Below are 25,473 nucleotides of genomic sequence, written 5' to 3' on the forward strand. Positions count from 1 at the left end.
TTTGCAGGCACGTGCAATCTGTCATGAAAAAAATACATGCAAGCATTTTGGAACTTCAGGGTAGGAAGATGGGCAACAGCTAAAAGAGACGATCATGTCACTGTCTACAGTTGAAATACAGCAGTAACAGTATCAGATCATAGAATCTGAGAAGGTCTGGAACAGAATGCAAGCTGTAATTATTAGCATCCTGCACACAAACTAGAAATGAAAGAATAACATCAGTTATTAATTTATTTACACTGAGAAACTTACCCCAAGGTATTGCTTAATCAAAATCTCTTGAATGATTCCAGTTATTCTCTTTGTCATTAGGTTACATGAAATGCAATCAGATTGTGCTTTTCCAATAGTTTCACATCAGTTTAGGTCCTCGGCTGTGGGTACTCATTCTAATCGGAAATCCGCACAGGTGCAAATCTTCCAGGTGAAGATCTACATTATAAAGCTCCAAGAATCGTTTGCATTGTTACTGATTAACTATCCTGAGTATACAATTACAGATCTTACATATGGAGAGGGAGACAAACTGTTGAAATTTTTTAATTGTCACAAGAAGAAAGGAATGAGAAAACATTTTGAAAACAATTGAGGGAAGTGGAATGTGGTTACGATAATGTGGTAGTGATGTTCTCTCATAACCTTGTAACCTCTGGCATTTACTTTTAGAAACTTCTGGAGAATTCTTATTTGTTTCTTTGATGCAGAGGAGATTAAAGTTCTATTTTAGGAAAATATGAATGAAATATACAGCAATTCCATCTATTTGTGAAAATGGTTGATTCAAGTATTTTTCACACTGCATTAAAATTGAGTTTCATTATGAATTTGAGCATTCACTTTCTTCTCCTCCTCTTCAGTAGGTTTCGGCTTTGGCCAGAAGGGGATGTATCTTGTCCAAGCACCAGTGCAACATCTGGAGCCAATGCCGAAAGGTAAATTGTAGCATTCACTTTCAGTTGCTGCTTTATCACCATCAGCACAGAGAGATTGCTTCCAAGTGACTATACCCCGTTCCTTCTCTGAACCTGAAAAACATTAGACATTATTCTGGCACACAGTCTGTTGATGAATAACTATTGAAATTCTCTTATTGGGCTTGTGTTTATGCATTTTGTAGTGCGTCCATTGCACATGGGGAATGCGTTTTGAGACATACTGATATCATCTCTGTGCTTTCCCTTTCATTCAAATAGACTCTTGGATTGGTGAGGAGATTCAGACTGGAATGTAGATCTCCTGGGTGTTGCTTCTGGAGGATTGGAAGATCTACACACTTGAAATATTGCAGTGTCATGATGTGTATCACTTTCTATGATGTCACCATCTCCCACAATGACCTGGTCCTCACCCCTTTCATTCACTCATCCCGCTTCATGTGCCATAAGTTGCCTGCACCAGGAGGGAATGGGTGCAGGGATGTTGGCCACTGACTGAGGCTTGGAAATGGGAAAGGGAATGTTGTAAAGCAAGAGACGGTGAGAGACGGGTGGAAAATGATCATATGTATCGGGGTGACTAACAGTAGGCTGAGTGCAACTTCACCATAGGGGTGCTGCAGTTCCAGGTGGCTCACCACCACTTTCACATCTGGGTCATAACAGTAGATACAGGTCTCGCCAAGATCTGGGGAATCAATTAAAAGAAAGGAATAGAAAGAATTGGACCACAATGGGGCCAAGAGAAGTGGGGAGTTGGAAACTGAGTTTGGAGAAAGAGGAGAATAGCAGTAGGAGATGGAAATGCATGGGGAGAGAATGAATAAACATATTTCCAAACCAGGAGTCGGGTGGCGGTGGAGGTGGTGAAAAAGAGGAATTGGATCAAACTGCACTGGAGGCCAGAGGATATAATGAGAAGGAAGCAAGGCTGGGAACTGAGGCCATTTATGGATGGCTTGCTAGAGAGCCCTCAGCGTTCTTGAGATTGAGCCTAGACCATCATTTGAAAGATTGAAATGCACATTTATAGAGAAGAAATATGGGAAGTTTGGTATTTATTGCTTATTTATTTATTATTACTATTATTTCTTTCTTTTTGTACTCGCACAGTTCTTTATCTTTTCCACATAGTTAAATGCCGGCGTTGGTGTGGTCTTTCATTGATTCCATTATGGTTATTATTCTAGTATGGATTTATTGAGTATGCCTGCAAGAAAATGCATCTCAGGGTTGTATTTGGTAACATATATGTACTTTGATAATAAATTTACTTTGACCTTTGAATCCATTCATTATGCATGGTACTGCAGATATATATTCAGGGAGTGATCATATTACTGTTGGTTATGAGTAACCTGAATGTTACCACTGTTAATAAGCATTAGTACAATTTCAGTGAGTTACTGTTAGATGCTCCGAAGATTACGCTTCCCTACACATCCAATTTCCCTCTCAGCATTTTTGTCTTTGTCTACTCACGTGTCCATTACAGCTTTCAAACATTTTTTGCATGAGACCTGCCAGAATGACACCAAAAGCAAAGAGACAGAATGACAAGGACTCAACCCTGGTGGAACCACCAGAACCTGAAAGGCCAGCCAGAAATCCTTCTGCCTCCACAGATGCTGCCTGACCAGCTGAGTTCCTCCAGCAGTTTGCTTTATGCTCCAGATTACAGCGTCTGCCATCTTACATGTCTTCTCCAAAAGAACACCATGAAGTTATGCATCATATGTTGTGGCATAGCAACTAATCAGGACCCAAAGGCATCACTTGAAACTTCTGGTCTCTGCTAAGGCCTTATCTAAGGCCTGAACAGATTAGATATGGCAAAGTTATTCCCCATGGTAGGGGAGACCAGGACAAGAGGGACAAATTGTCCAGGACAACTTCAGGATTGAAGGATGTCCATTTAGAACAGAGAGACAATGAAATTACTTTACTCAGAGGGTGGTAAATCTGTGGAATTTGTTGCCACAAGCGGCTGTGAAGGCCAAGTCATTGGGCCCATTTAAGGCAGAGATATATAGGTTCTTGATTAGCCAGGACATCAAAGGGTATGGGGAGAAGGCAGGGGAGTGGGGATGACTGGAAGAATTAGATCAGTCATGATTGAATGGCGGAGCAGATGATGGGCTGAATGGCCTATTTCTGCTCCTATATCTTATGGTTGTATGGTCTTACTACTGCTTTACATGTAGCTCCAGCAACATAAGCTGGATCCTGACCACGGGTGCTATCAACGCAGTGTTTGCATCTTCTCCCTGTAACTGTGTGGGTTTCATTAGGTGCTCTGGTTCCATCCCACTTTCCGAAGTCCTGCTGATAGGTCACTTGCCCCCATAGATTCTCCTCGAGGAGGTGAATAGTGGAAAATCTAGGAGGAGTCCGTGGAAATGTGGCGGATTGCAGGGAAATTAATGGTGGAATGGGATTAATGGTATTTTCCGTAGATTTGTATGTGGTGGAGCAATTTAACTAAACGAATGCCCAGGTAGCAATCTAAAGGCCGGTGCCATGGTGATATCTGCAAATAATACAGTTTATGATCAGTGCCACAGAGGTCTGAATGAACTCTGGTGACTGAAGTTTGTGTGAAAATGGTTAGAAAACAAATTGAATGTACCTGCCAAGCAAACACAAGGAAATCTGCAGATGCTGGAAATTCAAACAACAACACACACAAAATAGTGATGGAACACAGCAGGCCGGGCAGCATCTATAAGGAGAAGCACTGTCGATGCCTCTGCCCGAAACGTCAACAGCGCTTCTCCCTATAGATGCTGCCTGGCCTGCTGTGTTCCACCAGCATTTTGTGAATGTATCTGTCTCCCGCTGTGGAACAAGGCTGATTTCACTGGAAATGAATGCAAGTTAGAATGATGTTACTTCCTCTGCATCCCTCTCCCTGTCCATGTCAATTTCATCCCCTTCATCCCAACTTCATTACCACAGGTCTAACGGCATTATAATTTCATCGCTCTCACAGAGTGACGGAAGCCTACCTGGTATGGTGTTATCCAGAAAAAAACCGAGAAATCCTCCAACAAACATACTGGTGGTTAAAAGTACAAGGATGACTTGATCTACTGGAACTACTCCTGCAAAGCAGAATGTTTAGATTAATTGTGTGTGCACATTACAATTTTCATGGAACAACTCTGAGATTAAATAGAATCCCCCTATTTTTATACAGTAAAGAAATGCTTTAGCCTTGATGGGATTGGAAAAGATATGGAGAGACAGGGAATGTGGTTCTGCTTGCATTTACAGTTGGTTTGAATCCATTAAGTCCATAAGGCTACAAGGCATAGGAGCAGATTTAGGCCATTCAGCCCATCTAGCCTGCTCCATCATTCTATCACGGCTGATCCCGGATCCCACACAACCCCATACACCTGCCTTCTCGCCGTATCCTTTGATGCCCTGACCGATCAGGTAACGATCAACTTCTGCCTTAAATATACCAATGGTCTTGCCCTCTACCGCAGCCTGTGGCAGAACATTGCACTGATTCACTACTCTCCGGCTAAAAAAATTCCTCCTTACCTCTGTTCTAAAAGGTCACCCCTCAATTCTGAGGCTGTGCCATCTAGTTCTTGACACCCCACCATAGGAAACTTCCTCTCCACATGAAAGGAATAGTGAGTCATCAGAGGAATGAGCGAAGAGGCCAGATAAAGAAGAACTGTGCGATCTTGGATGTACAAATGGACATTTGCCTTCACATCTGGAGGCCAAGTTCTCATCCTTCTGTTGTAAAGCATCTCACATAAATGCAGAAAACATGAATCCATTTCCCACTGGTCCAGATCACCTAAACTATGTCAATCTGCTCAGGTTCCCAGCCTGGGGTCCATGGACCCCTCTGTTAATTGTAGGGGTCCATGGCATTAAAAATAGTTGGAAACCCCGAGTAAATGAATGCTTATTGGCAATCTCACTTACAGGTCACAAACTAGCAGGAAAATAAAGTTTTTCAATCAATTTATTTGGATAAATACAGACCTAGACACAAACTTGGACAATGGTATAAACCTACCTGTTTGTATAGAACCTGGATGCTGATTTAACCAGTTGGGAATGGCCAGGCCAGCAAACATGGAAAATCCAAAAATAAAGATATTTCTTGAAGAGTTCATATCCACAAACTAAAGGGGGATAAAAAGGAATAGCGATTAAAGGAAATAATGGGCTTTATCCAAGGTTCCAACATTCTCAATATGCTCTGACTTTTAATATGGCAAATTTTAACTGAATCAAAAACTCTTCAAACATCGCACAATGAAACGGGAATATAAAGTGTCAACATAACATGTTATTCTATATCAAACGATTTTGCTGTTTGTGGGTTAGAAATTCAGTCATGCAACGCATATTTTTCAGATGTAGATTGGTCACTGACGTGCTGGGCTGGGCAGGGATTGAGATGATGGAGGGTTGGAAGTGCATCATCTACCACGTTCACTGAAGACCAGAACTTCAGTATGCACAGCTCACATCCAAAACAGGTATGACGGTACTTTCTTTACTTTCCTCAGGGCAGATTCTGGCTAATGAGGCCTGCCTGGGAACAGCAGACTCTTCCACAGGTATGACAGGAGGTTGGTAACCAGTCAGATGGTGGGCAACTTCTGAGATGATTGCTCCTTCTGCCATTCACACGGTCCCAGTGCATGATCTTGAGGTTCTTAGTACCGTCCTGAATGCTTCTTATCCTGTGCCAGGGACTGCCAGGAGACAGGGAGGATGTTGCACTTCTTCTAGGAGGTATTAGGCACATTCTTGAATCTTTGTTCTGTTCACCTGGTACCTCCTCTCATGAAAGAGCTGGGAATAAGGTGCCTGCTTTTCGAACAAGGTGGCCTCCCTGCTGTATCAGGCTAAGACTCAGGGCAGGTGATGTCAGGCTGGAAGAGGGCTCTATCCCGTGAATTTGAAGGACTTTACAGTTAGCAGTGATGGAGTTTCTCCAGTAGCTTGATAAGGCTGCTGTAATGATCCATGAGACCTGAATCTCCATTTGTTCATTTCCTCAACTGACTGAAAGCTGTGGTTAGGCAGAGAAGGAGTTTCTCATCATCTTAGCCATAAGGTGGCAGAGCGGAAATGCAGATCGGCATGCAATCCAACAGACAGCCCTTGAAAATGCTACGTGCTGCACTTTGAGCAATAAAGTCCTTTTAATACAAGCATATTGGAATCTGAAGCTGAGTAGAACAGGAGTTAATCCCATATTGAAAGACTGACCCTAGGTATTAGCTAGACACTACAAGTGCTACAGAAGACGATGGGGCAGCTAAACTGGGAAGCTTTGATGTCAAAAGCTGCCTGTTAAAATTTCATGGCTGTTAGTATGGACTAGTTTCAGTGTTACCTGGAGGCAGAAGCACCCCAAAACTCCAAGAGAGATGATGCAGCATTCTATCTGCTCCACAGCCAATATTCTCTGAAGAACAGTCACTACAGAACTGAGAATTATGCAGCAGCAGAGATTAAACCATTCAAAGCCTCCCAGCTGAAAACTGTTCACCCCTCTGAAATCACCCATGATTTGTCATCAACATGTTTTAGCAAAGGTAACTGCTGCCTTCTTTTCTCAGCAACCAATCATCTCCTTAGGCTGCCCTCTTCACCTTTACCTTTCAAGTCCCAAAATATGAAGGGCCCGTGAACTTAATTTCCCCTAAGGTTTGATAAGCAATTCTGATACCCACCATTCCTGAAACCAGTTGGACGCCTTCAATGGCAAGTACACCCTTTCTTTGGTAAGGACACCCAAACTGTGCATTTGATGTCTCAGAAAGACCTGAACAACAATGGAGCTTTATTGAGAGTGTTCCAGACATCCAGATAAACACACCCACTAGATCCTGCTTATCCCTTCCACTAGCCACATCCCCATAGAACTCTCATACAGGGGTTCCTAACCCAAGTCCATGGACCCCTTGCTTAATGGTATTGATCCATGGCATTAAAAGGTTGGGAACCCCTACTAGAGTCTCATAGGTTAGTCAAATGTGATTCACCTTTTATAAATCCAGGCTGATTTTATGCAATTCTATTACAGTATTCTTTTCAAAGGGTATTATACCCTTCACTATTGCATTTTGTCATTTTCCTTACCCCAGTTATTAGGCCGACAGGTCAATTGTTCCCAACTTGCTTTCCCTCTCCTTTCTTAAACAATGCGGTCACATTTTCTACTCTCCAGCTCACAGAGAAATTCCAGAATCTATAAAATCCTGGAAGAGGTCAACCAGTGCATCCACCTTTCAAAAGCCACGTCCTTTAAAACATTGGAAGGAGTTACTGTATATTTAGACCAGCAAATAGTACTTGTAATATTGGGTTTGCTCAGGTGAGCTGAGAGGAACAGGAGAAATACCATGATCATTGCAGACTTTAACAGACCGGACAAATCACAGTTGTCGTACTAAGCAAGGTGAATCTGGGATGGACAGCATCTAATCCTTGGGATTTAGCACTTTGCAATTTCACAACTTTCTCTGGAAGTGTTTATTAACTAATAGTTTCTTCAGGTCTTTATTCTCATTTAATCTTTAATTTTCTAATTTATCTGTTATGTTCTGCCTGTGGAGACAGAGTAAAGTAATTGTTTAAGCCCAACTCACCTCCTTCCTTTTTCCCCATTATAAATGTTTCTGCCTCTGTCAGTAAGGGGCCCATATTTATTCTCTCTGGTCTTTTCTTTTACACATCCCAGAGAGGTTTTTTTCCCCATTTTTCACGTTTCTTGTCAATTTACCTTATGTTCCAAACATGCTTATTTTACCAGCTTCTTGCTCCTCTTTTGTTAAGTTTTAGAATGTCCCCAAACATCCAATGGTGCAACTTAACAGTGACTCTTTAGAGCTCATCTGAGGAAACAGCTTAATTTCTACCTTTAACATCTCTCTTTTCCCTTTTCAAGGTGGTTCTGTCGGAGATCCTGACATAGAGTTACACTCACAGTGCTGGGACCTGCACCCAGTGGCTCATGACCTGCCACTTTTCCATATCCCAAGGACGCAGCCTAGGAGATGAGCCCACCTTTGTGGTTCCGAGGCTTTCCAGCCCTGTGGACGAGCCGACTCTACCCCAGTGCCATTGGAGAAAATGGAGCATTGGGAACAGTGGATCGGCATTGGGGGCTCCGTACTCAGCGAACTGCACACTCTCCCTCTCTCACTCGTTAGTGGGGGAGAGCCTGTTGCTGATTCACAAATCGGAGAACTCGGACGATAAAGCAACGCGGCAGACATTATCATCACAAATCAGTGAGCCATTTTGTTATGTCTCCCCGCTCGCTGCGAAAGGGAGGCTCATCTCCGCCCCTTTATTGGGGAGCGAGAGAGCCTGTGGTTTGTCCATTGTCGGGGTGAACTATTAGTTTTTGTCGTACTGAAGATCATGGCCTCTTGTGGGGGCTCTGCTATTGCTTGCTTGGTGGGTGGAGGGGGCTGATGCATTATTTTGCTGGAGTAAGTGGGGGAGGGGAGGGTCATTGCTTTGCTGCTGCCTGTGTGTGGGTAGGAGTGGGGGGCTCTGGGGTTCTGTTTTCACTGTCACTCATCCTTTGGGGCACTTCTCTGATTTCGTGGATGTCCGCAAAGAACAAGAATTTCAGGTTGTATATCGTATACATTTCTCTGACAGTAAATGGAACTATTGAACTCGGTGCTACAGCAATCTCTTGCAACTTTACATGCACGTGCAGTTCAACTCTTTGAGTGAAAACACAGAAAGTTTGAAGTTAATAACTCCTCTCCTTCTACCTTAGGCCACAAACTTATCAATCACCCTCCTGTGGATCACTTCTACAAAGAAAGGATCCGTATGCTCCACGACCGCTGGACTAAGTGTGTAAATGTAGGAGGGGTCTATGTTGAAAAATAAATCTGCTAGGTTTTCTAAAATTGACTCCTTCTACCTTAGGCCATGAACTTATCAATCACCCCTCGTATATCAGGTCAGGCAACAACTATGGAATGAGAAGCAAAGTTAGCATTGAATGTCCTATCCAAAGGTACTCTCTAATCTGCTTCCTGTATTTTTCAGAGTTTAGTTCAGATTTCCAGCATCTGGTCTAATTGATTTTCCCTGACTCTAAGATACCCTGGTTGCTTGACAAGCAAAACATTCAAAAATAATCCAGTAATTAAATTTCATTATAATTTCAGATTTTATTTGTCTAATCTGAATGTAGGTTAAAGTCTAAAATGCTTATGGCATTTCTCCTAGTATATACAACTCTGATTCACTGAGTTATGTCACACCAATATTACTAGTACAATTTGGTGGTTCATCATCAACTCCTGCCAATGTTTTGTGTCCTTTGCCATTCTTAAGCCTGATTCAAAGTGATTCTAGTTCTTCACTGTGACCTGTTGATCATGATCATTCTCTACATGGAAGAGAGAGACTCCTATGATAATTATATTACCCCTGACACATGCATCACAAATTTTCTGATTTGGACCACACCCGATATTAAGATTTTGGTTGTCTTTAAATCATGTTTATTGTTTAAATAATGTTTAAAAAATGTTTATTGCTGATTGCTGTACACATAGGTCAAGATCATGTCTCATCACTGCACTGGTTCCCTCCCTCTTCCTTGCTGCCATGCTTCAGAAATGGCAATGAGGTCTACCAATTTCAATTCTAGTGTGTTTCTAATTCATTTACCTTTTTGCAAATCCTGAAGGAGGTCAGATACAATGCCTTTAACTTTATCACTAGCATTTTCTATACTTTAATAACCTTTACTAACTGACTTTGTGTGCTTGACATCTACTTAGTTCACGGACTGAAACATTGACCGTACTGTATTCCATTGATGCTGCCTGGCCTGCTGAGTTCCACCAGCATTTTGTGTGTGTTCAATTTCCAACATCTGTAGATTTTCTCTTGTTTGTGCTTCTTCACATTTCTTTTCTAATTTCCCCTTCCCCCTTTATTTCTCTCATTCCTGAATTTTCTTTAAGGTTCCTTTCTCCTGCCAAGCTGGTTTAAATTCTCTTTCATAGGGCTAGCAAACGCTTCAGCAAAGGTATTGGTTCTAGTCAGTCTTCGCGTTCAAGCTAACCCTGAGCCTTCTGAGTAGTTTATTGCTAATCTACCCACTTTCTCCACTCAACTTACAAATGTGACCTGCCTAGTGGAATAGAGTACAGAATCCTAGCAGAGAGAAAGCCGTCCAGCTCATCAAGCTTGTACCAACTCGTTCAAAGAGCTGTCCAGTTTAGTTATATATCCCACCCTTCCCCCAGTACTCTGTAAGTTCCTCTTCACAGACGGAACCAAGTGTCTTTTGGAATTTGTTTCCAATGTTTCTTCCAATAGTGTCTTCCAAATTTTAATCAATCTGTGTGTAAAGAGATCTCTTCTCATTTCCAAGCTTTTGTTAGTTTCACCTCAAACCACTTGTCATAAGAAATGTTTCCATTTTTACCAATTATTTTTTATCAATTTGAATATTCCTATTAGGTTCCCTTCTCACTTTTCTCATGCAAGTCAATCAACTTCAGGTTCTCCAGCTTCTCTAGGTAATTGAAGTCCAGCATCAGTGATCTCATCCTGATGAATGCCTGTTGCCCTTTGCACCTTCTGCAAGGCTTTATCTATTCTCCTGAAATGCAATGTCCAAGTTGCACTCTGTTTTTCTTCCAAAGTGCAAGGGTTTGCATATAATTGCATTAAATTATGTCTATCTGTCAGTTTCATTAGTTTATCTTTGTCTTTCTGGTGTCGCCTACCACGTGCCTCACTAATGATCACATTGGCATGTTTAGTAGATCCACAGATTTGTCTTCCCTTTGCTATAGACAAGGCTATTCACATATAGTAAAGCCTTGTCAAGCTCCTTCCTGTTAAAGCTGGTGCTGGAGAGGCAGGCAGGAAACAAAACTCCTAACTGATCTATTACACTTTTTCTGGACTACAGCCACCGCAATCTGTAGCCTGTAATTTCCCTTTGGGAGCTGGACTTTTGAATCATCCGTGTGACCTGCATTTTTGCGCTATGCTGAAGGATTCAGCAAACTGGTCTCTTGAAAATGCAGGTATGGCTGCAGTAGCCATTGCTGGAGCAGACTTGTGGCCAGATCAAAATGGTGAGGCCTGGGCCCAAGGGTTAAAAATGAACTGATGTTTGGCTGAATTAAGAGCCAACTAGATTAAAAAGATCAAGGCATCAAGGCTGATGGCGAAGGAAAAACTCCTTCAGCTCACTACTCCATGAGGTTTACTCACCTCAGCACTGAACTCACTCTACAGCTGTGGCCTGCAACCATTAGAACTCCCCTCAGCACCGAACTGGACCTGTGGCTGTGGCCTGTGACCATTAGAACTCCTCTCAGCACTGAACTGGGCCTGTGGCTGTGGCCTGCAACCATTGGAACTCCCCTCAGCACTGAACTGGACCTGTAGCTGTGGCCTACAACCATTAGAACTCCCCTCAGCCCCGAACTGGGCCTGTGGCTGTGGCCTGCAACCATTAGAACTCTCCTCAGCACTGAACTGGACCTGTGGCTGTGGCCTGCAACCATTGGTACTCCCCTCAGCACCGAACTGGGCCTGTGGCCGTGGCCTGCAACCATTAGAACTCCCCTCAGCCCCGAACTGGGCCTGTGGCTATGGCCTGCAACCATTAGAACTCTCCTCAGCACCGAACTGGGCCTGTGGCTGTGGCCTGCAACTATTAGAACTCACCTCAGCCTCAAACTGGGCCTGTGGCTGTGGCCTGCAACCATTGGTTCTCCCCTCAGCACTGAACTGGGCCTGTGGCCGTGGCCTGCAACCATTAGAACTCCCCTCAGCCCTGAACTGGGCCTGTGGCTGTGGCCTGCAACCATTAGAACTCTCCTCAGCCTCAAACTGGGCCTGTGGCTGTGGCCTGCAACCATTAGAACTCCCCTCAGCACCGAACTGGACCTGTGGCTGTGGCCTGTGACCATTAGAACTCCTCTCAGCACTGAACTGGGCCTGTGGCTGTGGCCTGCAACCATTGGAACTCCCCTCAGCACTGAACTGGACCTGTAGCTGTGGCCTACAACCATTAGAACTCCCCTCAGCCCCGAACTGGGCATGTGGCTGTGGCCTGCAACCATTAGAACTCTCCTCAGCACTGAACTGGACCTGTGGCTGTGGCCTGCAACCATTGGTACTCCCCTCAGCACCGAACTGGGCCTGTGGCCGTGGCCTGCAACCATTAGAACTCCCCTCAGCCCCGAACTGGGCCTGTGGCTGTGGCCTGCAACCATTAGAACTCACCTCAGCCTCAAACTGGGCCTGTGGCTGTGGCCTGCAACCATTAGAACTCTCCTCAGCACCGAACTGGGCCTGTGGCTGTGGCCTGCAACCATTAGAACTCTCCTCAGCACCGAACTGGGCCTGTGGCTGTGGCCTGCAACCATTAGAACTCACCTCAGCCTCAAACTGGGCCTGTGGCTGTGGCCTGCAACCATTGGTACTCCCCTCAGCACCGAACTGGGCCTGTGGCCGTGGCCTGCAACCATTAGAACTCCCCTCAGCCCTGAACTGGGCCTGTGGCCGTGGCCTGCAACCATTAAAACTCCCCTCAGCCCTGAACTGGGCCTGTGGCTGTGGCCTGCAACCATTAGAACTCTCCTCAGCACCGAACTGGGCCTGTGGCTGTGGCCTGCAACCATTAGAACTCTCCTCAGCACCAAACTGGGCCTGTGGCTGTGGCCTGCAACCATTAGAACTCTCCTCAGCACCGAACTGGGCCTGTGGCTTTGGCCTGCAACCATTGGTTCTCCCCTCAGCACTGAACTGGGCCTGTGGCCGTGGCCTGCAACCATTGGTACTCCCCTCAGCACCGAACTGGGCCTGTGGCCATGGCCTGCAACCATTAGAACTCCCCTCAGCCCTGAACTGGGCCTGTGGCTGTGGCCTGCAACCATTAGAATTCCCCTCAGCCCTGAACTGGGCCTGTGGCTGTGGCCTGCAACCATTAGAACTCTCCTCAGCACCGAACTGGGCCTGTGGCTGTGGCCTGCAACCATTAGAACTCTCCTCAGCACCGAACTGGGCCTGTGGCTGTGGCCTGCAACCATTGGTACTCCCCTCAGCACCGAACTGGGCCTGTGGCTGTGGCCTGCAACCATTGGTACTCCCCTCAGCACTGAACTGGGCCTGTGGCTTTGGCCTGCAACCATTGGTACTCCCCTCAGCACCGAACTGGGCCTGTGGCTGTGGCCTGCAACCATTGGTTCTCCCCTCAGCACTGAACTGGGCCTGTGGCCGTGGCCTGCAACCATTGGTACTCCCCTCAGCACCGAACTGGGCCTGTGGCCGTGGCCTGCAACCATTAGAACTCCCCTCAGCCCTGAACTGGGCCTGTGGCTGTGGCCTGCAACCATTAGAACTCTCCTCAGCACCGAACTGGGCCTGTGGCTGTGGCCTGCAACCATTAGAACTCTCCTCAGCACCAAACTGGGCCTGTGGCTGTGGCCTGCAACCATTAGAACTCTCCTCAGCACCGAACTGGGCCTGTGGCTGTGGCCTGCAACCATTAGAACTCTCCTCAGCACCGAACTGGGCCTGTGGCTGTGGCCTGCAACCATTGGTTCTCCCCTCAGCACTGAACTGGGCCTGTGGCCGTGGCCAGCAACCATTGGTATTCCCCTCAGCACCGAACTGGGCCTGTGGCCGTGGCCTGCAACCATTAGAACTCCCCTCAGCCCTGAACTGGGCCTGTGGCTGTGGCCTGCAACCATTAGAACTCTCCTCAGCACCGAACTGGGCCTGTGGCTGTGGCCTGCAACCATTGGTACTCCCCTCAGCACTGAACTGGGCCTATGGCCATGGCCTGCAACCATTGGTACTCCCCTCAGCACTGAACTGGGCCTGTGGCTGTGGCCTGCAGTCACTGGGCTTCTGGGCCAACTTCACTCATCTCACCACTGAACAGGCTTTGTGGCTGTGGACTCCCTTCTGGGGAGTCTGTGCTCAATATTCTGCTTGTTATTTGTTTGCTTTTTTTATTTCTTGCATGACTTGTTCTTTTTATTTGCACATTTGGTGTTTTGACGGTCCTTGTAGAGTGGGATTTTTTAATGGGTTCTCTTGTGCTTCTTTGTTTTGTGGCTGCCTGGATGAAGATGATTCACAAGCTTGTATATGGTTCACAAACTTTGAGAATAAATGTACTTTGAACTTTAAACTTCTCAACTTCATAATACTCAAAATAATTTAAGCTAGTAAGATACTGTTGGGGTGCAGTCGCCATTGTAATGTTTGAAAGGCAGCAGCCAATTTATGCATAGTAGGTGCCAAAATACAAAATATTATTCATCTAACGTTTTTGGTAATATTCACTGTGGCTAGAGAACAGTCCTGGATACATGCAATAACTCTTCTGCAAAATAACTTCACAGGATTGATATTCTGAAACAGCAGACGGTTGTGCAATTTTCGGTACCTCCTACCAGATAAACTGTCCTTCTGACAATATGGAACTCTCAGAGTACTGCTCAGATTGCTGGCGTGGAACCTAAACTCAAACCTATCTCTCTCTGAGGTGGGAATGCTACAGGACAGCCTCAACTAACAGGAAATGTGATGCTCCAGAATAACCGTAGTCAGAAAAGCAACCATTCATCACCACTCTGCCAAGGGAATTTGTACCCAAGTTACACCTATTCCGGTAAACTCTTTTCCAAGTTAATACAGTATAGTACTTCAAACAGCATTGAAGTACTACATATTGAGCTCTCTTTGCAAAATCTTGTTAATTCAACTATCTTATTCAGATTCCCGGTAAGTGATTTGACTTTCATTGCTTTTCCATGTGAGAACGAATTTTGTTTTGTCTAATAGTTATAACCTGTAATAGGTTATCTCACCTTTAATAGCTTCCCACAGTTAGATATACAGTATGCTATCTCATTAGCAGGTTTATATCTAATTCTCTCTTTGGCGAAGAGGTGCATATAAATCTGTGCTCGGGCTCCACTCCATATCTAAGATGGATTTAAAAACCATAGACAAGAGCTCTGTTCCCTCCATCCTGATACCTGTCAGCAATATATTTGGGGAAGATGACTTGCTAGCTTTGAATGACACCAACCTATTTAGCTCTCTTTATATATTATTTTATTTTATCCAGTATATCCATGCCTTCTTCCTCTGGTTAGTCTCCTTCCATTAGTCTGGTGAGACCATGGATCTGCGCCTGGAAAGTCTACTGGAGTCTCCTCTCCGGGGCGCAGGTTGTACGGAAGACTGGCAGTTGCCCTTGCTGCAAGTCTCCCCTCTCCATGCCACCGATGTTGTCCAAGGGCTGATACAGCTTGGCACCAGTGTCGTCGCAGGAGTTGCCAGAACGAGGTTGAAGGCAACGTCAGACTGCCTTAGGGACCCCGGCTCCGGATTTGTCCTCAGGGTTTACTCCCAAAGCCTTTCCCATGAGTGGGTATGGCCACAAGGCAGCGGAGGTTTAAAATCAGAGTTTTCCCTCTCTCAGATGGACTGCTATCCCAGGCTGACGAGCTCCATCTACCCGAAACACCGGTTTTAAGGCACCAGGACCCGCCTTTGCCCCTTCTCCCGTCAGTAGAAACAGTTCTGCTGGGCTTAGACGCTAAGCCACATGAGAAGGCCAGGAGTGCCTCTAGTGCCATAATAAGGCCACAGTGCCATATCTCATTAAGTGACAAGCAGTTGTACGTTAGGATCAGAGTCTGGAGCTGACTGGTTCTGGCACATCCACCGAGAGACAGCCACCAGCAGGTGTTCTGTAGCTGCATCATTTTCAGCTGAAGTCAACAGGTGAACTTCAGACTACTAATAATAATAATAATAATAATGGAATTTGCACCTCATTTACTTGTAAAACACTGGATTCTGTTCTTCGGGTACTGCCCTTATCTTATCTCCATTTCTAATTAATGACCTGGTGAATGGCGGCCGAGGGCAGTGAGCACATTTGCACCCTTGCACCAAATGGACGTTATTCCGAATCTGAAAATGCAGAGCCGTTTGGTCAATTGGAAAGACTGAACATTGTACCTGCAAATTTGAAATTCCAACAGCTGTAATAACGCTGAACATCACCATCAACATTCCACCAATTACTGGTTGTGGGATGGTGCTAAAAATTGCTCCAATTTTTACAAGCATTCCCACACAAATCATTAATAATCCACTGGTGAGAATAACAACTCGGCTCCCCACCTGAAACAAGAACAAAGAGAGAGATTGCACTAGTATACAGTGTACTATTTCAGATTAATACATTATCCATTCCTTTCGAACCTATCCTTCCCAATTTACAACCACCAGTTATTACCTTTCAGCTGCATGTTTCAACTTGAGGAGACTGCTCCTAACACACTTCATGTCTCGGCTTTGCCGAGTCGGATTAGTAAATGTTCAGCCCGTTGGGCTGCAACTGATTGCCCCATTTATTCTCTCATACAAGCAGTGTGTGCTCAGAGAGGCTGGCTGAAGACTGTTGCTGAGAACTGGTGGGTGATCGTAAGAGAAACCAGGTGCCTCTCCCAATGACACAATACTCGCAGAAACCTGTCATAAAGGAATCCAAAGACCCACAATCTATTGAGGGGGAAAATACTGCTTGCCTCAATGTTAAGAACCAGCTGCTTATGCAGATAAATGATTCTACACTTCCCCATCAGACAAAACATCTTCTCTGTACCTGTAAAATGCCACCAAGCCTTACATTTTCCATTGAGGTTGCCACTGATTCTTCAAACCTACTTTTATGGAGAGATCTCTCATCACCACAAATTGTAACTTGCAGGGTAAGTTATTTGCAAACAAATTGGTCACCAGGAGAGGTAAGGGAAGAGACATGATCCCCTGTGGCCATTCCCCTCAGCATATTGCTGGCGTGGGGTTAGCTATCGGGCTGCAGTTTGGTCACTGGCTTAGAGGCTCAGCAGTGAGAGTTGAAGTCAGGCAGAGTAATAGTGATAGGAGATATCGGTTAGGGGGACAGGCAGGGCCTGTGCCTTGACCAACATCATTGTATCCTCTCTAGCCCCTGGCAAGGTCCTGGAGGACTGGCAAGTAGCTAATATTCAATTATTCAAGAAGGGAAATAGGGATAATCCTGGAAAATATAGAACAGTGAGTCTCACATTAGTCATGGAGAAGTTAGTGGAGGGAATTCTTAGGGATAATATTTATGATAATTTGGTAAACTGTGGCCTAATTAAACACAGTCAGCATGGCTCTGCACAGGGAAAATGGTGTTTCACTAACTTGACTGTTGAGTTTTTCAAGGTGGAGACGACGGCGATTGATGAAGGTAGAGGTATGGATGTTATCGACCTGGATTTCAGTAAGATGCTTGACAAGTTCCATCAAGGAAGGCTCATCCAGAAAATTAGGATGCATGGGATCCATGGTGAATTGGACACTTGGATTCAGAATTGGTTTGTCCATAGAAGACAGGGGGTAGCAGTCAATGGAACTTTATTCTGTCTGTAGGCCTGCAACTTCTGGAGTTCCTCAGGAAGCTGTATAGACAATAGACAATAGGTGCAGAAGTAGACCATTCGGTCCTTCGAGCCTGCACCGCCATTCTGAGATCATGGCTGATCATCTACTATCAATACCTGGTTCCTGCCTTGTCCCCATATCCCTTGATTCCTCTTTCCATAAGATACCTATCTAGCTCCTTCTTGAAAGCATCCAGAGAATTGGCCTCCACTGCCTTCCGAGGCAGTGCATTCCACACCCCCACAACTCTCTGGGAGAAGTTTTTCTTTAACTCTGTCCTAAATGACCTACTCCTTATTCTCAAACCATGCCCTCTGGTACTGGACTCTCCCAGCATCTGGAACATATTTCCTGCCTCTATCTTGTCCAATCCCTTAATAATCTTATACGTTTCAATCAGATCCCCTCTCAATCTCTTTAATTCCAGCATGTACAAGCCCAGTCTCTCTAACTTCTCTGCATAAGACAGTCCAGACATCCCAGGAATTAACCTCGTGAATCTACGCTGCACTTCCTCTACAGCCAGGATGTCCTTCCTTAACCCTGGAGACCAAAACTGTACACAATACTCCAGGTGTGGTCTCACCAGGGTCCTGTACAAATGCAAGAGGATTTCCTTGCTCTTGTACTCAATTCCCTTTGTAATAAAGGCCAACATTTTATTAGCCTTCTTCACTGCCTGCTGCACTTGCTCATTCACCTTCAGTGACTGATGAACAAGGACTCCTAGATCTCTTTGTATTTCTCCCTTACCTAACTCTACACCATTCAGATAATAATCTGCCTTCCTGTTCTTACTCCCAAAGTGGATAACCTCACACTTATTCACATTAAACGTCATTTGCCAAGTATCTGCCCACTCACCCAGCCTATCCAAGTCACCCTGAATTCTCCTAACATCCTCATCACATGTCACACTGCCACCCAGCTTAGTATCATCAGCAAACTTGCTGATGTTATTCGCAATGCCTTCATCTAAATCGTTGATGTAAATCGTAAACAACTGTGGTCCCAATACCGAGCCCTGTGGCACCCCACTAGTCACCACCTGCCATTCCGAGAAACACCCATTCACCGTTACCCTTTGCTTTCTATCTGCCAACCAGTTTTCTATCCATGTCAATATCTTCCCCCCAATGCCATGAGCTCTGATTTTACCCACCAATCTCCTATGTGGGACCTTATCAAATGCCTTCTGAAAATCAAGGTACACTACATCCACTGGATCTCCCTTGTCTAACTTCCTGGTTACATCCTCGAAAAACTCCAATAGATTAGTCAAGCATGATTTGCCCTTGGTAAATCCATGCTGGCTTGGCCCAATCCTATCACTGCTATCTAGATATGCCACTATTTCATCTTTAATAATGGACTCTAGCATCTTCCCCACTACTGATGTTAGGCTGACAGGACGATAGTTCTCTGTTTTCTCCCTTCCTCCTTTCTTAAAAAGTGGGATAACATTAGCCATTCTCCAATCCTCAGGAACTGATCCTGAATCTAAGGAACATTGGAAAATGATTACCAATGCATCCACAATTTCCAGGGCCACCTCCTAGTACCCTAGGATGCAGACCATCTGGACCTGGGGATTTGTCAGCCTTCAGTCCCATCAGTCTACTCATCACTGTTTCCTTCCTAATGTCAATCTGTTTCATTTCCTCTGTTACCCTATGTCCTTGGCCCATCCATACATCTGGGAGATTGCTTGTGTCTTCCCTAGTGAAGACAGATCTAAAGTACTTAATAAATTCTTCTGCCATTTTTCTGTTTCCCATAACAATTTCACCCAATTCATTCTTCAAGGGCCCAACATTGTTCTTAACTATCTTCTTTCTCTTCACATACTTAAAAAAGCTTTTGCTATCCTCCTTTGTATTCCTGGCTAGCTTGCGTTCGTACCTCATTTTTTCTCCCCGTATTGCCTTTTTAGTTAAGTTCTGTTGTTCCTTAAAAATTTCCCAATCATCTGTCCTCCCACTCACCTTAGCTCTGTCATACTTTTTTTTTAATGCTATGCAATCTCTGACTTCCTTTGTCAACCACTGTGGCCCCTTACCCCCCTTTGAATCCTTCCTTCTCCGGGGGATGAACTGATTTTGCACCTTGTGCATTATTCCCAAGAATACCTGCCATTGATGTTCCACTGTCTTTTCTGCTAGGATATCTGTCCAGTTAACTTTGGCCAGCTCCTCCCTCATGGCTCCATAGTCTCCTTTGTTCAACTGCAACACTGACACCTCCGATCTGCCCTTATCCTTCTCAAATTGCAGATAACTTGTACTTGGACCTCTGCTATTTGTGATATAAGTAAATGACCTGGATGAAAAGATAGATGGGTGAGTTGGTAAGTTTGCCAATGATACAAAGATCGGTGGTGCTGTGGATAGTGTAGAAAGATGGCAAATGGCACTACTGAGTAAGCTACCACTCTCTGAGTAAAGAAATTCCCCCTCGTGTTGCCCTTAAACTTTTGCCCCCTAACTCTCAAATCATGTCCTCTTGTTTGGATCTCCCCTACTCTCAATGGAAAAAGCCTATCCACATCAACTCTATCTATCCCCCTCATAAATTTAAATACCTCTATCAAGTCCCCCCTCAACTTTCTATGCTCCAAAGAATAAAGACCTAACTTGTTCAATCTTTCCCTGTAACTTAGGTGCTGAAAACCAAGTAACATTCTAGTAAATCTTCTCTGTACTCTCTCTATTTTGTTGACATCTTTCCTATAATTCTGCGACCAGAACTGTACACAATACTCCAAATTCGGCCTTACCAATGCCTTGTACAATTTTAACATTACATCCCAACTCCTATACTCAATGCTCTGATTTATAAAGGCCAGCATACCAAAAGCTTTCTTCACCACCCTGTCCACATGAGATTCCACCTTCAGGGAACTATGCACCATTATTCCTAGATCACTCTGTTCTACTGCATTCCTCAATGCCCTGCCATTTACCATGTATGTCCTATTTGGATTATTCCTACCAAAATGTAGCACCTCACACTTTTCAGCGTTAAACTCCATCTGCCATCGCTCAGCCCTCTCTTCTAACTGGCCTAAATCTCTCTGCATGCTTTGAAAACTTACTTCCTTATCCACAACGCCACCTACCTTAGTATCATCTGCATACTTACTAATCCAATTTACCACCCCATCATCCAGATCATTAATGTATATGACAAACAACATTGGAGCCAGTACAGATCCCCAGGGCACACCACTAGTCACCGGCCTCCAACCTGACAAACAGTTATCCACCACTACTCTCTGGCATCTCCCATCCAGCCACTGTTGAATCCATTTTACTACTTCAATATTAATATCTAACGATTGAACCTACCTAACGATTGAACTTTCCTAACTAACCTACCGTGCGGATTTTGATCAGTTGCAGACATGGGCAGAAAAATGGAGTTCAACTTGTTAAATGTAAGGTGTTGCACTTGGGAGATTAAATGTAAAGGCAAGGCTCATAACAATGCTGATATTTAGAGGCAAATTGCAGTCCACAGCTCCGTGAGTGGTTACATAGGTTGAAACGTAGGAAAGAAGGCAAATTGCAAGCTTGCCTTCATTATTAAGGAAATGAGTTCAAGCATTGGGACATCGTGTTGCAGCTTCATAGGAAACTCTAGTTAGGCTGCACTTACACTCAATTCTGGTTGTCTCATTATAGAAAGGATGTCAATGCTTTGGAAAGGATATAGAGGAAGTTTACCAGTACGCTGACTGGATTAGAGGGCATGTGCTGTAAGGAGAGGCTGGACAAATTTTAGGCTGTTTTCTCTGCAGCTGTGGAGGCTGAGGGCAGATTTTATAGAGTTTTTTTAAGATTATTGTGTGTATTCATGCATATTTTGACCTTTAAGGGTTGCTGTCGAGTTTCCCTGCTTGCTGTGCACTGAACGCAATGTGAGAGGGCAACCTGGGTAGATTACTTACAAGCAAAATAAACAGCAGCATGTTGCTCCTCACCTCTCCGTCTCTCGTGTGTGTCTTATTCACGGCCACCTGGCTTCCCAGTACCGCAAACATAACAACTACGAAAGGCATAGATAGATTAGAAAGCCAGTATTCCCCCTGCCCATTAAAAAGTCCAGTACCAGAGGCCACACGTTTAAACTGAGAGAGGATAAATTTCACAGAGACATCCAGAGAGTGACGGGAGCCTGGAACGTGCTGCTGGGGACAAATATAACAGAGGTCTTCAAGAGACCCTTGGATTGACACATGAATGTGCAGGACATGGAAGAATAGGGATATTGTGTAGGCAGAAGAGATCAGTTTTAAATTGGGCATTTGATTACTAATTTGGTTAGTCCGACACAACATCGTTGGACTAAAGGACCTGGATCTATGTTTCAGTGTTGCATGTTCTCACTGAGCTGGAAAGACAAGTAACCGACCACACCAGAATGGCAGCACTGGCTCCACTGTGATCTGTGCCATGGTTCATGACGGTTTCGTACGGATTGTTGATTAGGAGTCTGTACAAGACACAGCTCACCACAGTGGTCGAAATTGATTAAGAAGATGACAGGATTAATCAGGGCATTATGCTGAGTATCAGGGTGTGATTTGTGCTGAAATTGATGCTTCAGTGGCCACAGGGATACATTCCGGAAGGACCTCGCAGGTTTCCAGGAGCATTTCTGCTGAGCAAGGTGACACTACATCTGAGTGACTAATTTCCTGCACAAAGGTGGCATGACTAAGGTCATCTTCACAATCCTCTTCACAGTCTCCTTTACATTGTCAGATAGCACAGGAAACACTCTCCGAGAAGACAGAAGAAGCTAAACTTCCATAATTTTGGTCTATCAGCTGGACACCTAGGATTATAATAGCTTGACCTTGGCTACTTTCCTTCTGAAAATTACGTATTAAATGGAGTGCCTTACGTTCTTGTGCAGCCAATGCCCTCTTGCCCCTCTCAGCTGGGTATGGAGCTGTGGCTGGTGCTGCTGTTTCCCAGGCTCCTCACTTCCCTCTCAGGCTATAGTTTCTTTGCTCCTCCCCCCCGCCCCCCACCCCGTTGTCTTCCACTATCAAGTTGGTGCTGCATGCTGTAGAATGCGATGAAGTCTCCACACCTGGCTGATGCACTGTAAGGCCTCTCAGGGACAATGAAGACAACTAAATCTCATCTTCTACAACATTTTATTGCAGTTGCTTGGCTCTTACGTCTACTGCTAGCTGATGAAGATGGCAAGAGCGTTGTCATGAGGGGTCAGAGACATAGAGAAAACCATTTTCCTGCAGGAGTCAAGCCTCTGGGCAGTGCTGGCTGCTAGAAACATCCAGCCGTGTTTATTCCATCAAGATGAAGGAAACGTGCGCTTCCTAAAAACGTGCCACTTACATGAAGAAATTCATCTTGTGATGTGCAATAAACCAGCTCTGTGACATTTCTGATGCACTGGTTAGCAGCAAGTCGGGAGGTGATAAAGTTGAGAGTTCACTGTCACAAAACACAAGAGCTGACTGGCAAATGAAAGGATTTGGGTGGAGACATTTGATGCGTTGGACTTAATGTTCAAAGTGCAGAATAGTGAGCAATTTGAAGACTGTCTGAAGCCATAAGGCAGTTTCAGTCAGAGCATACTCCCAACGGGCAGGCCTAGTTACATGCATACTCCAAGCAGGCTCAGTACAAAACTAGTAGACCGAGTAGATGAAAGAGGAAGGAAAGCTACAAGCCACGTGAAAAAGAAAGGGGGCCCTACGTAAGCTGCCAAACTTCATAATATCTATGCAAAATCTTCCATTGCTTTAGCTGTCATTGGACTGCGTATGTTCTATAGAGATTTGTGGCTCTGAAGACAATAACATGAAAATTATAGCTGTCCCATTTTGCCTCAGATTAACGGGGCAAGGGTACGGACCAGCTGTGATCAGGACAGTATCAGATAATGAGGTGAGAATACTGAGTGGTGTCCAAAGCAAACCAAAGAACAGTGATAAGAACTATATATTTAAGGCAATCTGATTAATACAAAACATAATGAATGCAAATCAATTTATGGCCTCTTAGTTTATTGTAGGCAGGGTGGTTACCTGATATGACTCAACTACCTTTGCTGAAGCGTTGGGTACGTATGTGGGGAGAAGAAAACTGTCGGGTTGCCACTGGAGCCTATCAGGGTTTTGTGCCTGGAGCATGTGCTGATGGGCATAGGGCGGGGAGAATTGTTTGGACCCAGGGATGGTGTTGCAGTGCTATTTGTTCATACGTCTTCCTGTTAAAGCTATGCATCTGTCCTTCTCAGCATCAATCAGCAGGAAATTTTGTGTTGCATCAGGATAATGCCAAAGCTGTTGAGTGAAGAAGTGCTTGCGAAGGCCACCGCGAGGACAGGAAACAGACTTACAAAGAAAAGTAAGAGGGCGCAAGCTTTCCTTCAATGTCCGAAAAACAAAAGAGCTGGCCATTGGGGTTGGAGGGTGGTAGCTGGGTGGGGGGGGGGGGGGTGGCTTGAGCTGCACATGCTCCTGTTTACATCAATCGTGCTGAGGTTGAGAGAGTTAACGGTTTTGAGTTCCTGGAGTGAACATCACCATTGGTCTGTCCTAGTCCAACTAGTTCGGCGGTATCTCTTCTCCCTCAGGAGGCTAAAGTCTCTGTTGACCCTTACCAACTTATAGCAATGCACGATAGAAAGCCTCCTAACCAGAGGCATCACAGCCTGGAGTGGCAACTGCCCTGTCTATGACTCCAAGAGTTGTTGAATCAGCTCAGCGCATCACAGGAAGCAGCCTCCCCACCACGGCCTCTGCTGACATTTCTCACTGCCTTGGGAATGCAGCCAGCACAGCCGAAGACCCCACCCATGCTAGGCATTCTCTCTTCTCTTCTTTCTCATCAAGCAAAATTACAAAAGCCTGAAAGCACGTGCCGCCAGGCTCAGGGACAGCTTCTACCCTGCTGTTGTAAGGGTACTGAATGGTTTCCTAATACGATAAATTGGGCCCTTGTTTCAAGAATATAACTTGTTACGATCTTGCACCTCCTTACTGTCTGCCTGCAATAAGGTATAGGTAGCACTTTGCTTTTAACACTTTATTCCACATTCTGTTATTGCTTTACCTTGTTCTGCCTCAATGCACTGTGTAATGAATCAATCTGTGTGAACAGCATGCAAGAAAACCTTATCGCTATACATCGGTATATGTGACAATAATAAACCAATTCCAGTTCCAGGCTAGAGAGTTGGACCAGGTCAGAACGCCCCAGAGGAAAAGATGCTCATGCCTGGAGCCGATGATAGATTGTGTAGCACAGTTGGAAAGTGGGGAGAATATAATGGGATTAGTATAGGATGAGTATAAATGAATGTTTGATGGTCAGTGCATCCACTGGGCCAAGGGGGCAGTTTCTGTCCTTCAATTCTGAGTACATAGCTGAGTCGAAGGTATTACTGGAATAGTGATTTGGCTTTCATTCGACAGTAGAAATTTCCACAAGTCTCTGTGGCAAATAGATCAGTGGGAGAGTCCACAGTCGACATGTTAGTTGGTTCCCAGGGGTTTCAGGACAATGTCTATGCTTTTGCGTGAACCCACAATGAGAAGCAACAACAATAAAGTATGGTACAGACAGCACGGATGGAGGAGTTGATAACTGTGTAAGCTCCAGAGAAGAGCATGGTGTCTACAAGCTCTTGTAATTCAGAAAAAACAGTAGCTGAATGGCCTGGACTAAGTGTAGATCAAGTTGGATGTATTTAGAGGGGACTGTTTCAAAGTTCAGAATGACATCACAGCAGATGAAAGCTTGCTAATGTCATCCCTGTACAACACAGACAGTGTAATGTGACAGTCTGAAAACAGTCATGGCAGAGTCAAAAACAGAGATGACCTCAGAAGGGAAAGCTAGAAAAATCATGACTTTTTCAAAAGAAAAGCAAGAAAGTAGACAAGAGGACAAAGGAAAGCATCAGTATCTACAGATTGTCAGGGTGGAAAATAGAGATGGAGAGGCTGAAGAGATAACCAAAGTAGCATTTGTTGCAATTGAATGCCTAGTAT

General features: G+C 44.8%; 1 protein-coding gene across 1 annotated transcript in view; it reads right to left on the reverse strand.

Moving 5' to 3' along the window:
* Positions 1–683: 683 nt before the first annotated feature.
* slc23a4 (solute carrier family 23 member 4) overlaps positions 684–25,473 on the reverse strand; it is a 104,398-nt gene continuing 79,608 nt past the window's right edge. The window contains exons 11-14 of the mRNA XM_059976449.1: positions 15,981–16,145; positions 4,984–5,092; positions 3,947–4,042; positions 684–1,028 (exon numbers count right to left, since the gene is read on the reverse strand). Of these exons, the coding sequence (XP_059832432.1) occupies positions 805–1,028; positions 3,947–4,042; positions 4,984–5,092; positions 15,981–16,145 (594 nt within the window). The 3' untranslated portion in view covers positions 684–804. The remainder of the gene's footprint in view (positions 1,029–3,946; positions 4,043–4,983; positions 5,093–15,980; positions 16,146–25,473) is intronic.

This window comes from Hypanus sabinus, chromosome 8 (genome assembly GCF_030144855.1).
Source record: "Hypanus sabinus isolate sHypSab1 chromosome 8, sHypSab1.hap1, whole genome shotgun sequence".
NCBI classification, from domain to species: Eukaryota; Metazoa; Chordata; class Chondrichthyes; order Myliobatiformes; family Dasyatidae; genus Hypanus; species Hypanus sabinus.